Genomic DNA, 15106 nt, shown 5'->3' on the forward strand with positions numbered 1-15106 from the left:
GCCACATGCAAAATTTGGTGGCCTCAACAATACAATAAAGTAAATATGACAGGACAAATGAAATCCCAAGACTTTGTATTCAATGCAGGTTTTATTTCTGGCGTTTGTTTGGGCGTCACTCCTCTGCCAGTATTTCTTTACACAAAGTGGCTTTCTGTTTTCTTTGTAAGCTGGTGTAGGGGGATCCCCTCATATGTGAAAGTTAACATTCGGATCTCCTGAAGAGAATCCAGATCAGTGTCCAGGAGCAGTGTCAAGTCTACTTTTAAAGCTCCGGAGTAGAAAAAGACAAGTCTCTCATTTTGCCATCATGAATGAAACAGCAGTCAAACAGTACATATACCTTTTCCCGGGTTTTTGTTTACTTGTGTGTAAATGTCATCAGATATAAACCACTTTCCAGTCAACTCCCACAGGGAAGTTAAGACAAATCACAGACACGTCTCCCACTTTCAGTCCAGTTATTGGACATCTTTACGTCCAGGCTGACAAAATGAACACCAGACAGATTTTAAACGCATTCAGCAGACTCCTGCTGCAGGCCTCTGCACGCCATGCCTCCATTGCTGGGCACAGGATTGTTACACTGGCGACTCCTGTGCTTCGATCTGCTGCTGCAGGATGACCATGCACCCCAACAACTCCAACTGCCATCAATGGAGATAGCTGGCAAGGACAAACCTCTCATTAGTCCACAAATACAATGTGCAACAGAATTGGACGGTTACATCAACTATGTTGATTAAAATGCAGGGCTAAACACAGAATTATATGGGGAAACAGAGTTAAATAAACTAAAATGAAATAGAAACAATGGCACTGGATGAAAAAGCGAACAAAGCGATTAGGTCGAATGTTTTCATGTAGGTTGTGTTATCTCATTTTTGTGATTCTCCAATACTTACACTTTCTTCTCTGGGTGATTTCACAGCCCCTTCCACTATAACCATTGGGACAAACACAGTCACACCTGGTACCTGATGAGGGAAAGTTAGCCCATCATCATCATCACCATAATCATTACTAGTTACAGATAACGGGGTCAAGAAAATGGTATAGATTAAGTTACATCCTTGACTAGATTGAATGTGCTGTATATCTTGCTTCATTGAGCTAGCCACATATGCTGCTCAAATAAGGATAAGACCCTGCAGAAACAAGATTTGCAACAGAAAATGCATATTATCCATGCTTAACATACTAAGTGCAGCATAAAATTACATTTAATGTCTTTTTACTGTGCAGTATGTGTATTTTGTGTAAATGAATAACCCTGGTAAGAATTTCTGAGCCCGCTCCCACAATTACTGAACATATACTGAGATACTCCATAATGCACCGCTGCTGAGCGACAGCTTTCATTTCCAGCTCCATGCTGGCTGAAGGCATCAGTACAAATGAAGGGTGCATCTCATAGCTATGAAACTGAGTAGTGATGGTTTTGCATAGTCTGCTGATTATTCAAACAGAAGATGGAAACTGGACACCAAATGGGTTAGGGTAAGATGCCATGATGGTTTTTTTCAACATAAAAAAAAGAAAAGAAAAGAATAACAATGAAGTAGTGTCAAAATGAGAGCGAGAGAGAGAAGAAAAGAGTGGGCATCCGTGTGGCGTGGCGGTCTATTCCGTTGCCTACCAACACAGGGGATCGCCGGTTTGAAACCCCGTGTTACCTACGGCTTGGTCGGGCGTCCCTACACAGTTGGCCGTGTCTGCAGGTGGGAAGCCGGATGTGGGTATGTGTCCTGGTCGCTGCAGTAGCGCCTCCTCTGGTCAGTCGGGGTGCCTTTTCGGGGGGGGGGGGCAGCGTAATCCTCCCACGCGCTACGTCCCCCTGGCGAAACTCCTCACTGTCAGGTGAAAAGGAGCGGCTGGCGACTCCACATGTATCGGAGGAGGCATGTGGTAGTGTGCAGCCCTCCCCGGACCGGCAGAGGGGGTGGAACAGTGACCGGGACGGCTCGGAAGAGTGGGGTAATTGACCGGATACAACTGGGGAGAAAAAGGAGGGGGGGGGGATATAGATAAATAAATAAAAAACAACTCTACTGTACCTCTCAAGACAGCCACTCCGTTGTTATGGCAGGGAACACAGCGGCAGGAGCTGGCCTCCCCCAGGTACTCTGACAGGGCTCGCTTCAGGTTTCTCTTCAGGCTGCTGTAATTGACAAAGTCTCTGGAACTCACCAGGTCATACAACGGCCGTGTCTGATTGAAGATATGCAAATTTGATTAAAAAAACACAAAAAAACAGGATCAAATTATTGTGAGTTTGATTCCATTTTGATGAAATCATCAATCAATCAGTCAGATTTTATTTGTATAGCACTTTTCAGACAAACAAATGTAACACAAAGTGCTTCACACAATAAAATAATAACCCCCCCACAAAAAATAAATAAATAAAAGTACAGGCAAATTTTATAAAAGTACAGAAAAGTTTAAAACTGAATTAGTAAAATAAATAAAAGTGCCATAAATACTGATTAACTTAAAGTAACAACAGAGCAGAATATATAAAAATAGCAAAATATATAAAACAAACACACACACACACACACACACACACACACACACTGAATTTAGCCGTAGGCCGTTTTGAAAAGTAAGGTTTTTAACCTGCTTTTAAATGTGTCCGGTGTGGGGGCCTCTCTCAGGTCCTCAGGCAGGGCGGTCCATCTACTTGGGGCGTAAATAGAAAATGCAGCTTCCCCTGCTTGAGACCTAGCATAAGGGATGGTTAAAAGACCACTGCCATTGGAACTGAGAGTTCTTGCTGGTTTATAGGGAATTAACATATCTTTTATATAGCGTGGTGTAAGGCCATTTAGCGCTTTGTATACAATTAACAGAATTGTAAAATCAATTCTAGTTTTGACGGGGAGCCAATGCAGAGCCGTAAGAACAGGTGTAATGTGCTCATACTTTTTAGTTCTGGTGAGAACACGCGCTGCCGCATTTGGAATTAACTGTAGTTGGTGCACAACTGATTTTGGGAGGCGGGTGAATAGTCCACTGCAGTAGTCTAGTCTACTTGTTATAAAAGCATGGATTCATTTCTCACGGTCTTATATTGATAGAAAGCCCCTTAGTTTTGAAATATTTTAAGATGGTAGAAGGCTGATCTTGTGAGATGACTGATGTGGCTCTTAAAATTTAGATCGCTGTCCATGATTACACCAAGATTTCTAGCTTCACCTTTGCACTCCAGAGACAGAGAGCTGAGATGAGCTGCAGTTCTCTGTCTTTGAGTCTTTGCACCAAAAATAACTATTTCTGTCTTGTCTTTGTTCAGTTGTAAAAAGTTATCCAACATCTGTAGATTAATATCGTCAATACACTGAATTAGGGAACGTATGGGAGCTAGGTCATCAGGAGATAGGGCTATGTACAGTTGTGAATCATCTGCATAATTATGGTAATTTATTTTGTGTTTCTGTGTAACACATGCAAGTGGGAGCATATGGAGATTGAATAGTAGTAGAAATCACCCTCATCTAACACAGCGGAGACGAAGTAGTTAACTAACTTAAGTTCACAAACCCTACCCAGCCTCTGCTGTGCTCAAAGCAAGCCAAAATAAGTTTTTGTCGTTTTTTTTTAAAGTTTTTCCATCAAGCACAACCATGGTTAACAACTGTTACCATAGGACTGATCTATCACATTATTATTAATGGTATGAAAGAGTAGGAGGGAGATTACCCACTGATGAGATCATGACATGCAAAAGATAAGCAGGAAACAAAAGCACAAAAAAGTTTGGTTGAGAGGAGCGATAGAGATAATACACGTTTTTTTTATTTTCTTGGGGGGAGGGGATTCACCCCCCCTTTTTTCTCCCCAATTGTATCTGGTCAATTACCCCACTCTTCCGAGCCGTCCCGGTCGCTGCTCCACCCCCTCTGCCGATCCGGGGAGGACTGCAGACTACCGCATGCCTCCTCCGATACTCCAAGTAGTACCGGCTGCAGCCTGCGGGAAGACGGAGTTGGACGTCCAGACCGTCCAGCCCCGCCCACATCCATTACGTTACCGTGCTTCGTTCCCCAGCCCACATCGATTACTCACCGTGCTTTTGATTTTGGCATCTTACCCCACAGGTCCAGCCCCGATACTAAAATTATGAATTTGGATTTTGGATAAATTATGAAAATTGGTTCTGTAGCGAACAAATGCTTATAATATTAACACGTTTTGTTCGTCAAGATAATCTCCACAAATCAACCCACTTTTTGATGAATTTTGATCCACACAGGCAATAAATAGAAGTTTGAAGCACATAAAAGCTTCACAATTTACCGTCGCGATATTAACCGTCATAATTTGTGTTGCAGAACAAAACGTGAAACTCTCTTAGGCTTATGTTAAACGCACATTATTTTCTGCATAAATCGCTGTCCGTCAATCTATTGTGGGCGGGGCTGGACATGTGGGCAGGGCTGGACGGCCAACCCCGCCTTGCCGCAGGCTGCAGCCATTACCTCCTCCGATACATATGGAGTCACCAGCCGCTTTTCACCTGACAGTGAGGAGTTTCGCCAGGGGGGTGTAGAGCGTGGGATGATCACGCTATTCCCCCCAGTTCCCCCTCTCCCCCAAACAGGCGCCCCGACCGACCAGAGGAGGCGCTAGTGCAGCGAGCAGGACACATACCCACATCCGACTTGCCACCCACAGACACCCCCAATTGTGTCTGTAGGGACGCCCGATCAAGCCGGAGGTAACACGGGGATTCGGACCGGCGGCGATCCCCGTATTGGTAGGCAACGGAATAGGCCACTACGCTACCCCAGACGCACAAGATAATATAAGTTTAAGGCAACATAATTGTAAGATCATAGCAAACGAAGAGATGGAGAAAGACAGAAAAAAGGAAGAGAGAGACTCCCACCGTGCTGCGAATGAAGTCGGGATTGTAACGCACGCTTTCACCCCAGAGCCTCATCAGCTGTGGGGTGGGAAGCTTCATGGCCACCAGCGCGGTGACGGATTCGCTATCACCGCCTTTCGCAATAGCAACGAAGTCCTCCACCATGCTGCCTTGCACCGTATCCTCTGCAGAACAATTCAGAGAGAGACAGGCACATTAACAGGGAAGAGAGCGAGGGAGAGCGGAGGATCCTTAAAGCGTCACTGCTGGGGGAAGGTATCTTCCATTCACCATAAGATATAATGATCAGAAATGGTGAAGTACTACAAAAGTGAATTTTACAAAATGTAACATCTCACCGCCCATTTCATTGAGTAGGCCGTCACAGCGCCCACCCTCTGCTCCGACTGACACGTAGACTCCTTTTATGTTGGCCCCTACTTTGAGGCCTGCCTGCACACAGTTCTTGTAGTCGTCCAGACTGTAATCTAGAAAAAGAGAGACGGAGAAAGATTAATGTTGTATCTTCTGCAGAATAGGGCTTTGCATAAACCATGTTTGCACAGCTGTATCCTATGTTGGTGCTTTTGTAATGGTCAGGGGAAGGTGTGCGTCATGTCAGCGCCAGCCTCCGCCAGTTGAGGGTAATTAACATACCGTGGGTCACTCAATCAACATTATAATTGTTTTGCAACTCAGCGTGGCCTCTATGAGTTCGGGGAAATGCCTCCAATGTTCATCTCAGCAACTCTTGACAATATCCAGTGTGGAGCATTTGAAGCACCACAGAGGAGTTTAAGTTAAGGCTCTTACCTGTCTTTTCGAGTCTCTCCTTGTCCAAAATGAGGGTGTGCTCGTAGTGTCCTCCGAGAGCAGCCTCTGTAATGTAATGGGTGCCGTAGTCTCTGTAGATCTGCCGGTATTCCCCGTAAACGTAGGACTGTGGCAGAGAGTGCAGCCGCTGCAGGAACTCAGGGTGCAGCATCAGTCCTTCTGACTTGAGGATGTACTGGGCCAGCTCTATTTCAGCTGTGGCCTGCACGAAGCTATTTTCCTGGAAAGGTGGTCAGCGGGAGACAGGTGAGACCCACTTGACCACTTTTGGCTCAGTAGCTTAGAGTAGGACATTGCATTGAAAACAGAGATGTAACCACATAACATTATTTTTTCCCCCTTTTACTCCCTGATTGTATCCGGCCAATTGCCCCACTCTCCCGAGCCGCCGCTGCTCTTGCTGCTCCCGTTGTGACAGTATGGGGACGCCCGATCAAGCCGGAGGTAACCCGGGGATTCGAACCGGCAAATCCCACTGTTGGTAGGCAACGGAATAGGCTGCCACACCGCCCGGACGCCCGCATAACATACAATTCAAATCTCAATACTGCATGGTCTATTTTCCCTTGGGAGCAAGTGAGACTTCTGTTATTATTGTAAACTACTAACAAGACACGTTAGTCCCTTGTTAACGGGACTGACCCTTTAGCCGAGCGGTTAGTGACGTCGCCTTGAGGTGCAGTACACCCCGTATCGAATCCCGCACCGGGCAAGAAAATAACTGGTTACATTATCATCACTACAATCACGTGTTCAAATACCAGGTTATTACAACTGCGTGCAGCATTATAGCAGGATTACCTTTAGAACGATATTCTCTGTACTATTGCTGAATGTGTTTGGCATTTAAAGTAACCCCACAAGTCTGAACAGAATTTGATGTGGCTTTGTGACAGCCGGGTTCACAGCCATCTCGCTGAGCCTTCGTGGAGACTGCGAGAAACGAAACAAAACAAAAAAAGATCTCACCTTTCCAGAAAAACGGCGGATCTTCTGGATGGACTTGGAGTATTTGTTCTCGTTGTAGTTGAAGCCAAACTCGGCCACACCAGGGATGGCAAAGCCAAGGGAGATGGAGATTTTTCTGGTGCGCTCCCTCTCGGAGTAATCAAAGTAGTCGGAGTACGACCGGAAAGCCCGCAGGGTGAAATCATACGTGCCTTTTGTCTGTAGACGAAAGACATCAGTGTTTCAATAAAAAATTGCATGAGGTGCGTATCATGTAGGATGCGCCAAACTCAACTGTCACCACCAAATAGGTCAAAGTTCACCGCTGGCCCAAGTTTCACCTGCAGGGTGTACTGCTGCAGATTGTAAGGTTTCCTGAATCTGGCGTCCTGGATGTAATGGGGCAGGCAGCTGCCAGCGTAATATCGGTTATCAATCACCACTCCCTGGGGGTTGCTGTTCATGATGTTGATTCTGAAACGGGCAAGCGAAGAGATCAGGACCCCAATAACATATCGCAGCAACGGTGCAATTCATACATATGCGTGAATGAGAGGGAGAAATGGTGAGGATGCAAGGAGTAGAGTAGAGGTGACGAAGGCGCATGAGTTTAAATACTTGGAGTCAACTGTCCAAAGTAACGGGGAGTGCAGGAGAGAGGTGAAGAAGAGAGTGCAGGCTGGGTGGAGTGGGTGGAGAAGAGTGCCGGAGTGATTTGTGACAGAAGGGTACCAGCGAGAGTTAAAGGGAGGGTTTACAAGATGGTTGAGAGACCAGCTGTTATATGGTTTGGAGACAGTGGCACTGACGAAAAGACAGGAGGAGGAGGAGGAGGTGGAGGTGGCAGAGTTGAAGATGCTCAAGATTTTCATTGGGAGTGATGAAGAAAGACAGGATTAGGAATGAGTATATTAGAGGGACAGCTCAGGTTGGACGGTTTGGAGACAAAGCAAGAGAGACAAGATTGAGATGGCTTGGACATGTGTGGAGGAGAGATGCTGGGTATATTGGGAGAAGGATGCTGAATGTGGAGCTGCCAGGGAAGAGGAAAAGAGGAAGGCCAAAGAGGAGGCTTATGGATGTGGTGAGAGAGGACATGTAGGTGGCTAGTGAGACAGAGGGAGATGCAGAGGACAGGAAGAGATGGAAACGGATGATCCGCTGTGGCGACCCCTAATGGAAGCAGCCGAAAGTAGTAGTAGTAGTAGTGTTATCAACGTATGTATTGTATTACTATTACTACTACTACTACTACAACTACTACTACTTTCGGTTGCTCCTGTTAGGGGTCGCCACAGCGGATCATCCGTTTCCACTGACACTACAATGACAGCAAATTCCGTCTTTTTCTTTTTGGATTTTTTTTCCTTCCCTCCTTTTTCCCCAATCGTACAACTACTCCACTCTTCCTCCGATACATGTGGAGTCGTCAGCCGCTTCTTTCACCCGACAGTGAGGAGTTTCGCCAGGGGGATGTAGCGCATGGGATGATCACGCTATTCCCCCCCAGTTCCTCCTCCCTCGCAAACAGGCGCCCCGACTGACAAGAGGAGGCGCTAGTGCAGCGACTAGGACACATGCCCACATCCGGCTTCCCACTTGCAGACACGGCCAATTGTGTCTCTGTAGGGATGCCTGACCTAGCCGGTGGTAACACGGGGATTCGAACAGGCGATCCCCGTGTTGGTAGGCAGTGGAATAGACCGACAGGCCATCAAATTCCTTCTTTTATTGCTTGTGTTACAAATGCCAAGCAGATCAGACCTCTGTCTTCTATTGAATTGTGTGTCAAATTAACTCAGTTAAGGCCCAATACGACTCACCCTTTGGCAAGGTTTTCAATCCCCCAGTACTCCTCTGTTTCCTGCCTGCAGGCTTTATGGACATTCTTGCACCCCCGCTCATCAGACATGTCCCCACAGTCATCGTCCCCATTACACTGCAGAGTCCTGGGAATACAGCGCCCTGGTGTTTGAAGTATCAATCAATCAATCAGTCAGTCAATCGATCAATCAATCAAGTTCTATTGAAAGTGTTAACATTACACAAGCAATAAAAACAAATAAACAAACCCCAAATCCTCGGCAACATAAAAGCGACAAATGAGCAACTCAGATAATACTGATCATGCTTAAAGGGGTAAGAAGAAGTTGAGAACTTTTCTAGTCCTACCCCCCTTATACTGTTCATGACTGCAGGATACACTGATAATAAATAATAATTGATAATAGAAACTGAAAGTTCAATTTATAGCCATCAGTGTCCGTGATATCTATTTCAGTCAACTCAGACAAATCAACCCATTTAAACAAAACCAAAAACACAACTGGTCACTGGTCCATCTCATAACGCGACAATATTTTGTTTCTGGAGAGTCTTCTTAGTTCAGATAAAGCACCACATGTTTTCAGCTCATCACTGCAGTTATTCCACACATCAACTCCCTTGGTTGTAATACAGTGACTTGTCCTTGCTGGTACAGGTAAGGCATGCATGGCATTTTAGTAATTGTTCGTCCCCAGGACATCGTAAAAATTCATGATTTATTGTTCAGTATCTTTACAACATAACAGATCCAGTCTGTAAAATTTTAGCCATTTTGCCAAGCAGAAAGTGTACAAATTTGTTTTAATTTTGCCAGCATGATTGTTGTTGTTTCATTTTCAAATTGCAGATATCTTTTTTTGGTTTAACTGGGGATGCACAAGCCAGTGCATGTTTAGTGTCGGTCCCAAGCCCAGATAAATGGGGAGGGTTGCATCAGGAAGGGCATCCAGTGTTAAACCTTTGCCAAATCAAATATCTCATCTCATCTCATCTCATCTCATCTCATCTCATCTCATCTCATCTCATCTCATCTCATCTCATCTCATCTCATCTCATCTCATCTCATCTCATCATTAAGGAAAGTACAGTATGTTATAATACCTGATAGCCAGAATTAAAAGCCTGTTGTTTCATGAAGGAGACCAAACCTGGAAGGATTGGATGAGACTCCTTCCATCTCTCCCGGACTTCCAACATTTCACATCTCAAGGAGGAACAGGGATGGTAGCATAGCATAGCGGCCAGTAACCACAAGGTCCTGAACACAATTGCTTAAGTGGTGGGGGGTGGGGTGTCTACTTTAAAATTGAAAAAAATAAAGCTATAACTACTGTATGTCTATGAAACTAACCGGTGACATTTTTTTCACCAAAGATTTTTTGGTTTCACCAAAAGTCCCCACCTCTGATAAAACAGACCGTCTGGGGGGGGGGGTCATTAACGTAATAATATAATTATTCATGAGCTCATTCATGTTACTCTGATTGGCTGGCTGTATTACTTGCCCTGGCCCCTCCCTTGACAGAAGCAATGGCTGCTCAGCCAGAGGCTACTTTGCCCTCAGCAGGCCTTATGCAGCGGCCTTATGAAAAGCTAGGTTGATGGTTCCTGGTGTGGCATCACCGTGAGGGGGAATTCTGAGTGGCTCGTTCAAATGCTGCTATTTAGTCACATGAAAAAACTGGTGATGCAGAGATGTTATCTAAGTGCTGTGAAAGCATGAAATTCGGTACCCTTCGCTGACAGCAAAATCCACCCCAACACTGGACAAATCTTGTTTTCCATGACCCCCTCGAGAACAAGTCGTATTCAAGCAGATCAAGCGACTTGTTTGATGACAGTGTAGTGTAGGAGAGCAGATTATCTGGAGGAGTGTGTTGGTCTGGATTATGAAGGGTACCTGTGGTACAGAGGAAGCCCTCACACAGGGGGACATTGTTGCTGCAGGTGTAACGGGCCGGGAGAGTGCACGGCTCCTCCTCCCTGCCGTGAAAGTTGCACACCTCCCCTCCAAACTGAGACGGGCGGGTGAGCTTAGCATAGCGATACTGGAGCAGGGGGGAGAGAGAGGAGAAACAGGAAAGGGTGGGCGGGATGGACAGACATACGGGGAGAATAAGTGACTGGGTCTGAAACAGCCTTCCACTGCATGTCATTCTAGTCAGTCTTTTCTTTTAAATCAGGTCTGAAAACACAGTTTGACCAGCTTAATTGTGACAATCTGTAATCAGAAAGTATTTAGCTCTTTAATTGCTTTATTATGTTGATATACGTATATATGCATCCTATTTTCAAGTACTTATAGCTGTTTTTTGTTAGTTTTTTTGTTTGTTTTTTTTGGGGGGGGTTCTCCCCTTTTCTCCCTAATTGTACCCTTCCAATTACCCCAGTCTTCTGAGCCATCCTAGTCGCTGTTGCACCCCCTCTGCTGATCCGGGGAGGGCTGCAGACTACCACATGCCTCCTCCAATACATGTGGAGTCGCCAACTAGTTCTTTTCACCTGACAGTGAGGAGTTTCACCAGGGGGACGTAGCGCATGGGAGGATCACGCTATTCCCCCCCCAGTCCTGAACAGGCCCCCCGACCGACTGACCAGAGGAGGCGCTAGTGCGGCAACCAAGACACATACCCACATCCGGCTTCCCACCTGCAGACACGGCCAACTGTGTCTGTAGGGATGCCCGACAAAACAATAGGTGACACAAGGATTCGAACCGGCGATCCTCGTGTTGGTAGGCAATGGAATAAACCTCTATGCTACTCGGATGCCCACTTATAGCTTTTATGTTATACTTATTTCTATTTTATTCTATTCTTCCTTTGTTGATTTGCTATTTTGTGTGAAGCAGTTTGTGCTGTGTGCTTGAAAAGCATTGATTATTGTTATCATTACCATTTCTGCTATTGTTAGAGAAAGTGAGAGAGAGAGAGAGAGAGAGAGAGAGAGAGAGAGAGAGAGAGAGAGAGAGAGAGAGAGAGAGAGAGAGAGAGAGAGAGATTAGCCACTGCCTGGTAAATGTGTCACTCGCTGCACTTTTACGGGGTGAAATCCAGTTGATGGAATTACAGTCACCATAATGACAATTAATAGGAGTTTTTCACTTTGTCACACCAAGGTTAGTTTTATCTCCCTCACTTCAAACTAGATTCTAGGCTGCAGAGTACCTCCGCAGAGTAGAATAGACGGATCGGTGGAGTTCTTTACCTTGCTGAGATGCATGCTACAAGGGTCAACCAGTTTGAATGCCTGGCTACAGTCTTTGTGTGTAGAGTTATAGGGAGGTATAGATTTAGATGGCTGTGATGCACCGCTGCTGCATTGTTGCTCAGTGGTGGTGGTGGTGGTAGTTGTGCATGCTTATTAGCCAGTTGATGTGGGCCCTACATTGTCATTGATATCCATATGTCGCTACAACCATTGTGCTCATCTGCTCACCCTCTTCTTCTGACAGACATCACAGCTTGTCCATGAGCTCCATTCAGACAGGGCACAGTCCACCGGATGAACTATGGCTTCATTACCAACCGAACGGGCTTCACGGACACCAGGCTCCTCACTGCTGGCTGTTGCCACCTCACCGTAACTTGGAACAAAAACAAAACAAAAAACTCCAACAACAGCACCCCCTATAATGTATATAAATTTCTCAAAGTATCTTGGTCTGAATTTATATTGATGTTTACAGAAGGGTCCGAAGATCTTAATGGAGGTACTGAAAAAAGCATATTATGAGTGCATGAAATCAATCATGCAAAAAACAAAAACAAAACATAACACAAATTATAATGAACATCAATAGATTGCAACGGGAAACGAAACAGAAAAAAATAATATGATCGATCAGGTTCGAAAAACATCCATCAACAGCAGTTTTGATCCTTTTACACTTCACAATTGTCAAGTAACACTCCTACCTTAGCAGCACCAGAACCAGAGGGACGTGGAGGAGACAGCGGTGCATACTGAGTACAGTCTTCTGTGTTACTGCAGTGGGCATGGTGGTGTTTTATGACTGACAGGGGACACGGAGACAGCAAGGCCCTTCACTGCTCCACTCTGTATGTAAACAGATAGCAGTCAATACTGACCTGGCAACAGATCTCTGCTCCACTCACAGTCTCAGGCTTGGACAGGAGGTCAAGCCTAATCAAAGGGTCCAGGGCCAAAACTCAAACGCTGTATTGGCAGCTAGAACCTCACGACCGGACCTCGAGGTGAGAGGTGAAGTTCACAAGCAGCCGCTCTTTGTAAAAAGCCTTTGGGAAGTTGCTGAGAAACTGTCAGATGTTGGCTGTTAAGCAGCGAATCCGAAACGGGAAGAAAATTTAGTGCTCGTTGTTAAGCGGAGGCCGCAGAATAAACATAACATTTCCCAATGCTTTGCAAAAAAAAAAAGCACAAATTCCCGTAACACGCTTGGGTGGCCGGACCGCTCCAGAAATGTTTGTTCACTCGTGACCTTTGGTCTTCAACAACTACACTGGATTTCACAGAGTGACTCAGCAGCATCCACACCATTACAGCAAACACAGCCTGTGCAAAAGGACATGACAGCAACAAATTAAAGACATTTTTAAAAGGTATTGCATCCAACAGGACACATCATTCTGTTTATACTGAACATTTGGTCATCAGAGGAACAGTATATTATTCCCAGAGACACGGGCGTGGGTATTTTTGCACTTTAGTGCAAATAAAATGTGATTTCACAATAACCAAGTTTATGTGAGGAAAGCTGCACAGGGCCAGTTTCACTGACACCGATGAACGGATGTTTCCAGAATCCGTGTGAACCGGGCGTCCTCTGTCGGATGGCGGTCGCTGGGTCACGGCCCTGACTTCAAAACACGATAAGGACACACAAAGGAAAATAAATGAATCAAAACCGGGAGAGGAAAAGTGGTATCACATGATTTTTTTTATTTGTGAATGAACAGTGGGATGGGTAACAGTGACCGGGGAAGAAATAGATGTACAAAAGTCCTTTTTTTTCTCCTCTTTTTCATGACAATTCTTGATTTCATAAATAAAATTTACAAAATATTTTGGATTATTTTGCATTTTTCTTACATGAGCAGGGTTACGGTTACCATCTTCATTGTAAGTCTTGACATTAATAGTGATATCTCTATTTATATCTTATATAAAGTTGCCATCTTTGACCGTATTATTCCGGCGGAGCAGAACTACAGATATGCCCAAACGCTTTGTTACAACAATGACCTGTTACCGAATACAATGACCGGAAAAAGAAGTACGGTGACCAGACATCAACAACGACTGATAAGGCATAGAGATGGGCCCCAGAGTCTCCAGGAATGCGTGTGTGTTGAGTAGCATGATATCAGAACGGCCTTCTCACTTGATTTGCTCAGAAAGCCAAACAGACGTGTGAGGAGCGGATCAATACGGAAATTGTGAGTGAATCAGGGAGGATCGAATCACCATTTGGAAAGCTAGCACATCTTGAAACAAGAACATGTGGGGCAGATTTACCTTTATAAATGACCGTGACTCTAAAGAAATGGCCTGTGGATTTGTTGCCCCCCCCCCCACAAAATTTTTTTTTCAATAAACGAGTGAGACGAGTACAGCAGGCGCTGGTTTGAATGACTATGTAACACAGATTCACAGTTCGAATGTCACTGACCAACAGAAACAGAGTTGTTGTTTCTTTGTTTTTAGAAAATAAAAATTGGCAGCGAAAGCAGAACAAACATCCATATGTCAAAGATGGAGGTGCTGGTAGGCATTGCTAAGGAGGAACACAGGTAGTTGGCGTCTGAGAAGCGGAGAGCTATCTTATGGCACAGAGGCTCAGGTGAGGGGTCTAGAAGGTCTTATTTACAAAATAGATGTTTGGCAAAATTGTTTCTCGATATCGATGCCTCGAAGCCATTTTTATTATGTCTAACGACTCGTGGTCATCAACTCAATTCACAGCTTATAAAAGAAGAAAAAGAAGTCGTTCTGGTCTGTTCGAGCTAGGAGGAGGCTGTAGAGAACAGCTCACAGTTGAGTCTGCTGGATCCACATACAAAGTCTTCATGCAAATGGACACATCAGTTGGTCTACACTATGAGAACGCTTGGCAAATCCATCTGTTGTGCACGGTCTCCGTTGGGTGTCACATAATAAAGTGAAAGTCAACCACACGAAATGCTGCTTCTCTTGAAAGTCTCTAAAAATAATTTGCATCATCCATTTCACGGTTGCCTGTAATTTGTCCTCACAGATGTGTATATATATATATATATATATATATATATATATATATATATATATATATATACCCAGTAATCCATAAAAATAGGAAGTAATATCCTCTTGTTCTGTGTGTGGGTCAAAGATCAAAGGTCACTTCCTGGCTGAAAGGTTATCTGATTGGAGAGTGGAGGCAAAGTCCGGCAGTCATTCCGAGGAGTCTGTGGCCTCTGCAGGGGGCAGATTTTAGGATAGCCATCTTATAAATTAAACCGCCGGTATTCGCTTTCATGGTTGGCAATACAAAATATGTCTGCGTAATTCAGCTGTGGGAGATGCAGTTGTCCATAGTCGCTCATCTCCTTCTGTCACGAGTTTACTGTTGTCTCCTCTTCCCGATGAGCTTCTATTTAGGCC

General features: G+C 44.9%; 1 protein-coding gene across 2 annotated transcripts; it reads right to left on the reverse strand.

Moving 5' to 3' along the window:
- Window positions 1-251: 251 nt before the first annotated feature.
- On the reverse strand, window positions 252-12769 carry c8b (complement component 8, beta polypeptide). 2 transcript variants are annotated; one of them, XM_056292715.1, is made up of 12 exons: window positions 12400-12764; window positions 11921-12068; window positions 10383-10530; window positions 8479-8620; window positions 6997-7129; window positions 6677-6874; window positions 5687-5927; window positions 5233-5361; window positions 4895-5058; window positions 2058-2211; window positions 906-977; window positions 252-666 (listed from the first exon to the last, which is right to left on the reverse strand). In XM_056292715.1, exons 1-12 carry the CDS (start codon window positions 12480-12482, stop codon window positions 512-514), a joined length of 1767 nt encoding a protein of 588 aa, XP_056148690.1. In that variant the 5' UTR covers window positions 12483-12764; the 3' UTR covers window positions 252-511. The 2 variants fall into 2 exon arrangements, 1 of the variants encoding a protein (XP_056148690.1); XR_008811332.1 differs by lacking the exons at window positions 252-666; window positions 906-977 and adding an exon at window positions 2623-2727 and having other exon boundaries at window positions 2084-2211; window positions 12400-12769.
- Window positions 12770-15106: the final 2337 nt, after the last annotated feature.

This window comes from Lampris incognitus, chromosome 14 (genome assembly GCF_029633865.1).
Source record: "Lampris incognitus isolate fLamInc1 chromosome 14, fLamInc1.hap2, whole genome shotgun sequence".
NCBI lineage: Eukaryota > Metazoa > Chordata > Actinopteri > Lampriformes > Lampridae > Lampris > Lampris incognitus.

Excerpts from the sequence above, each read along its gene's own strand:
- c8b (XM_056292715.1), bottom strand. The coding sequence starts at position 12,482 with ATGCCCACTGCAGTAACACAGAAGACTGTACTCAGTATGCACCGCTGT. Across the intron at positions 5,059-5,232 it reads CCTACTCAATGAAATGGGCG|AGGATACGGTGCAAGGCAGC; the intron begins GTGAGATGTTAC and ends ATTGTTCTGCAG. Across the intron at positions 667-905 it reads AATCACCCAGAGAAGAAAGT|CTATCTCCATTGATGGCAGT; the intron begins GTAAGTATTGGA and ends TGTCCTTGCCAG.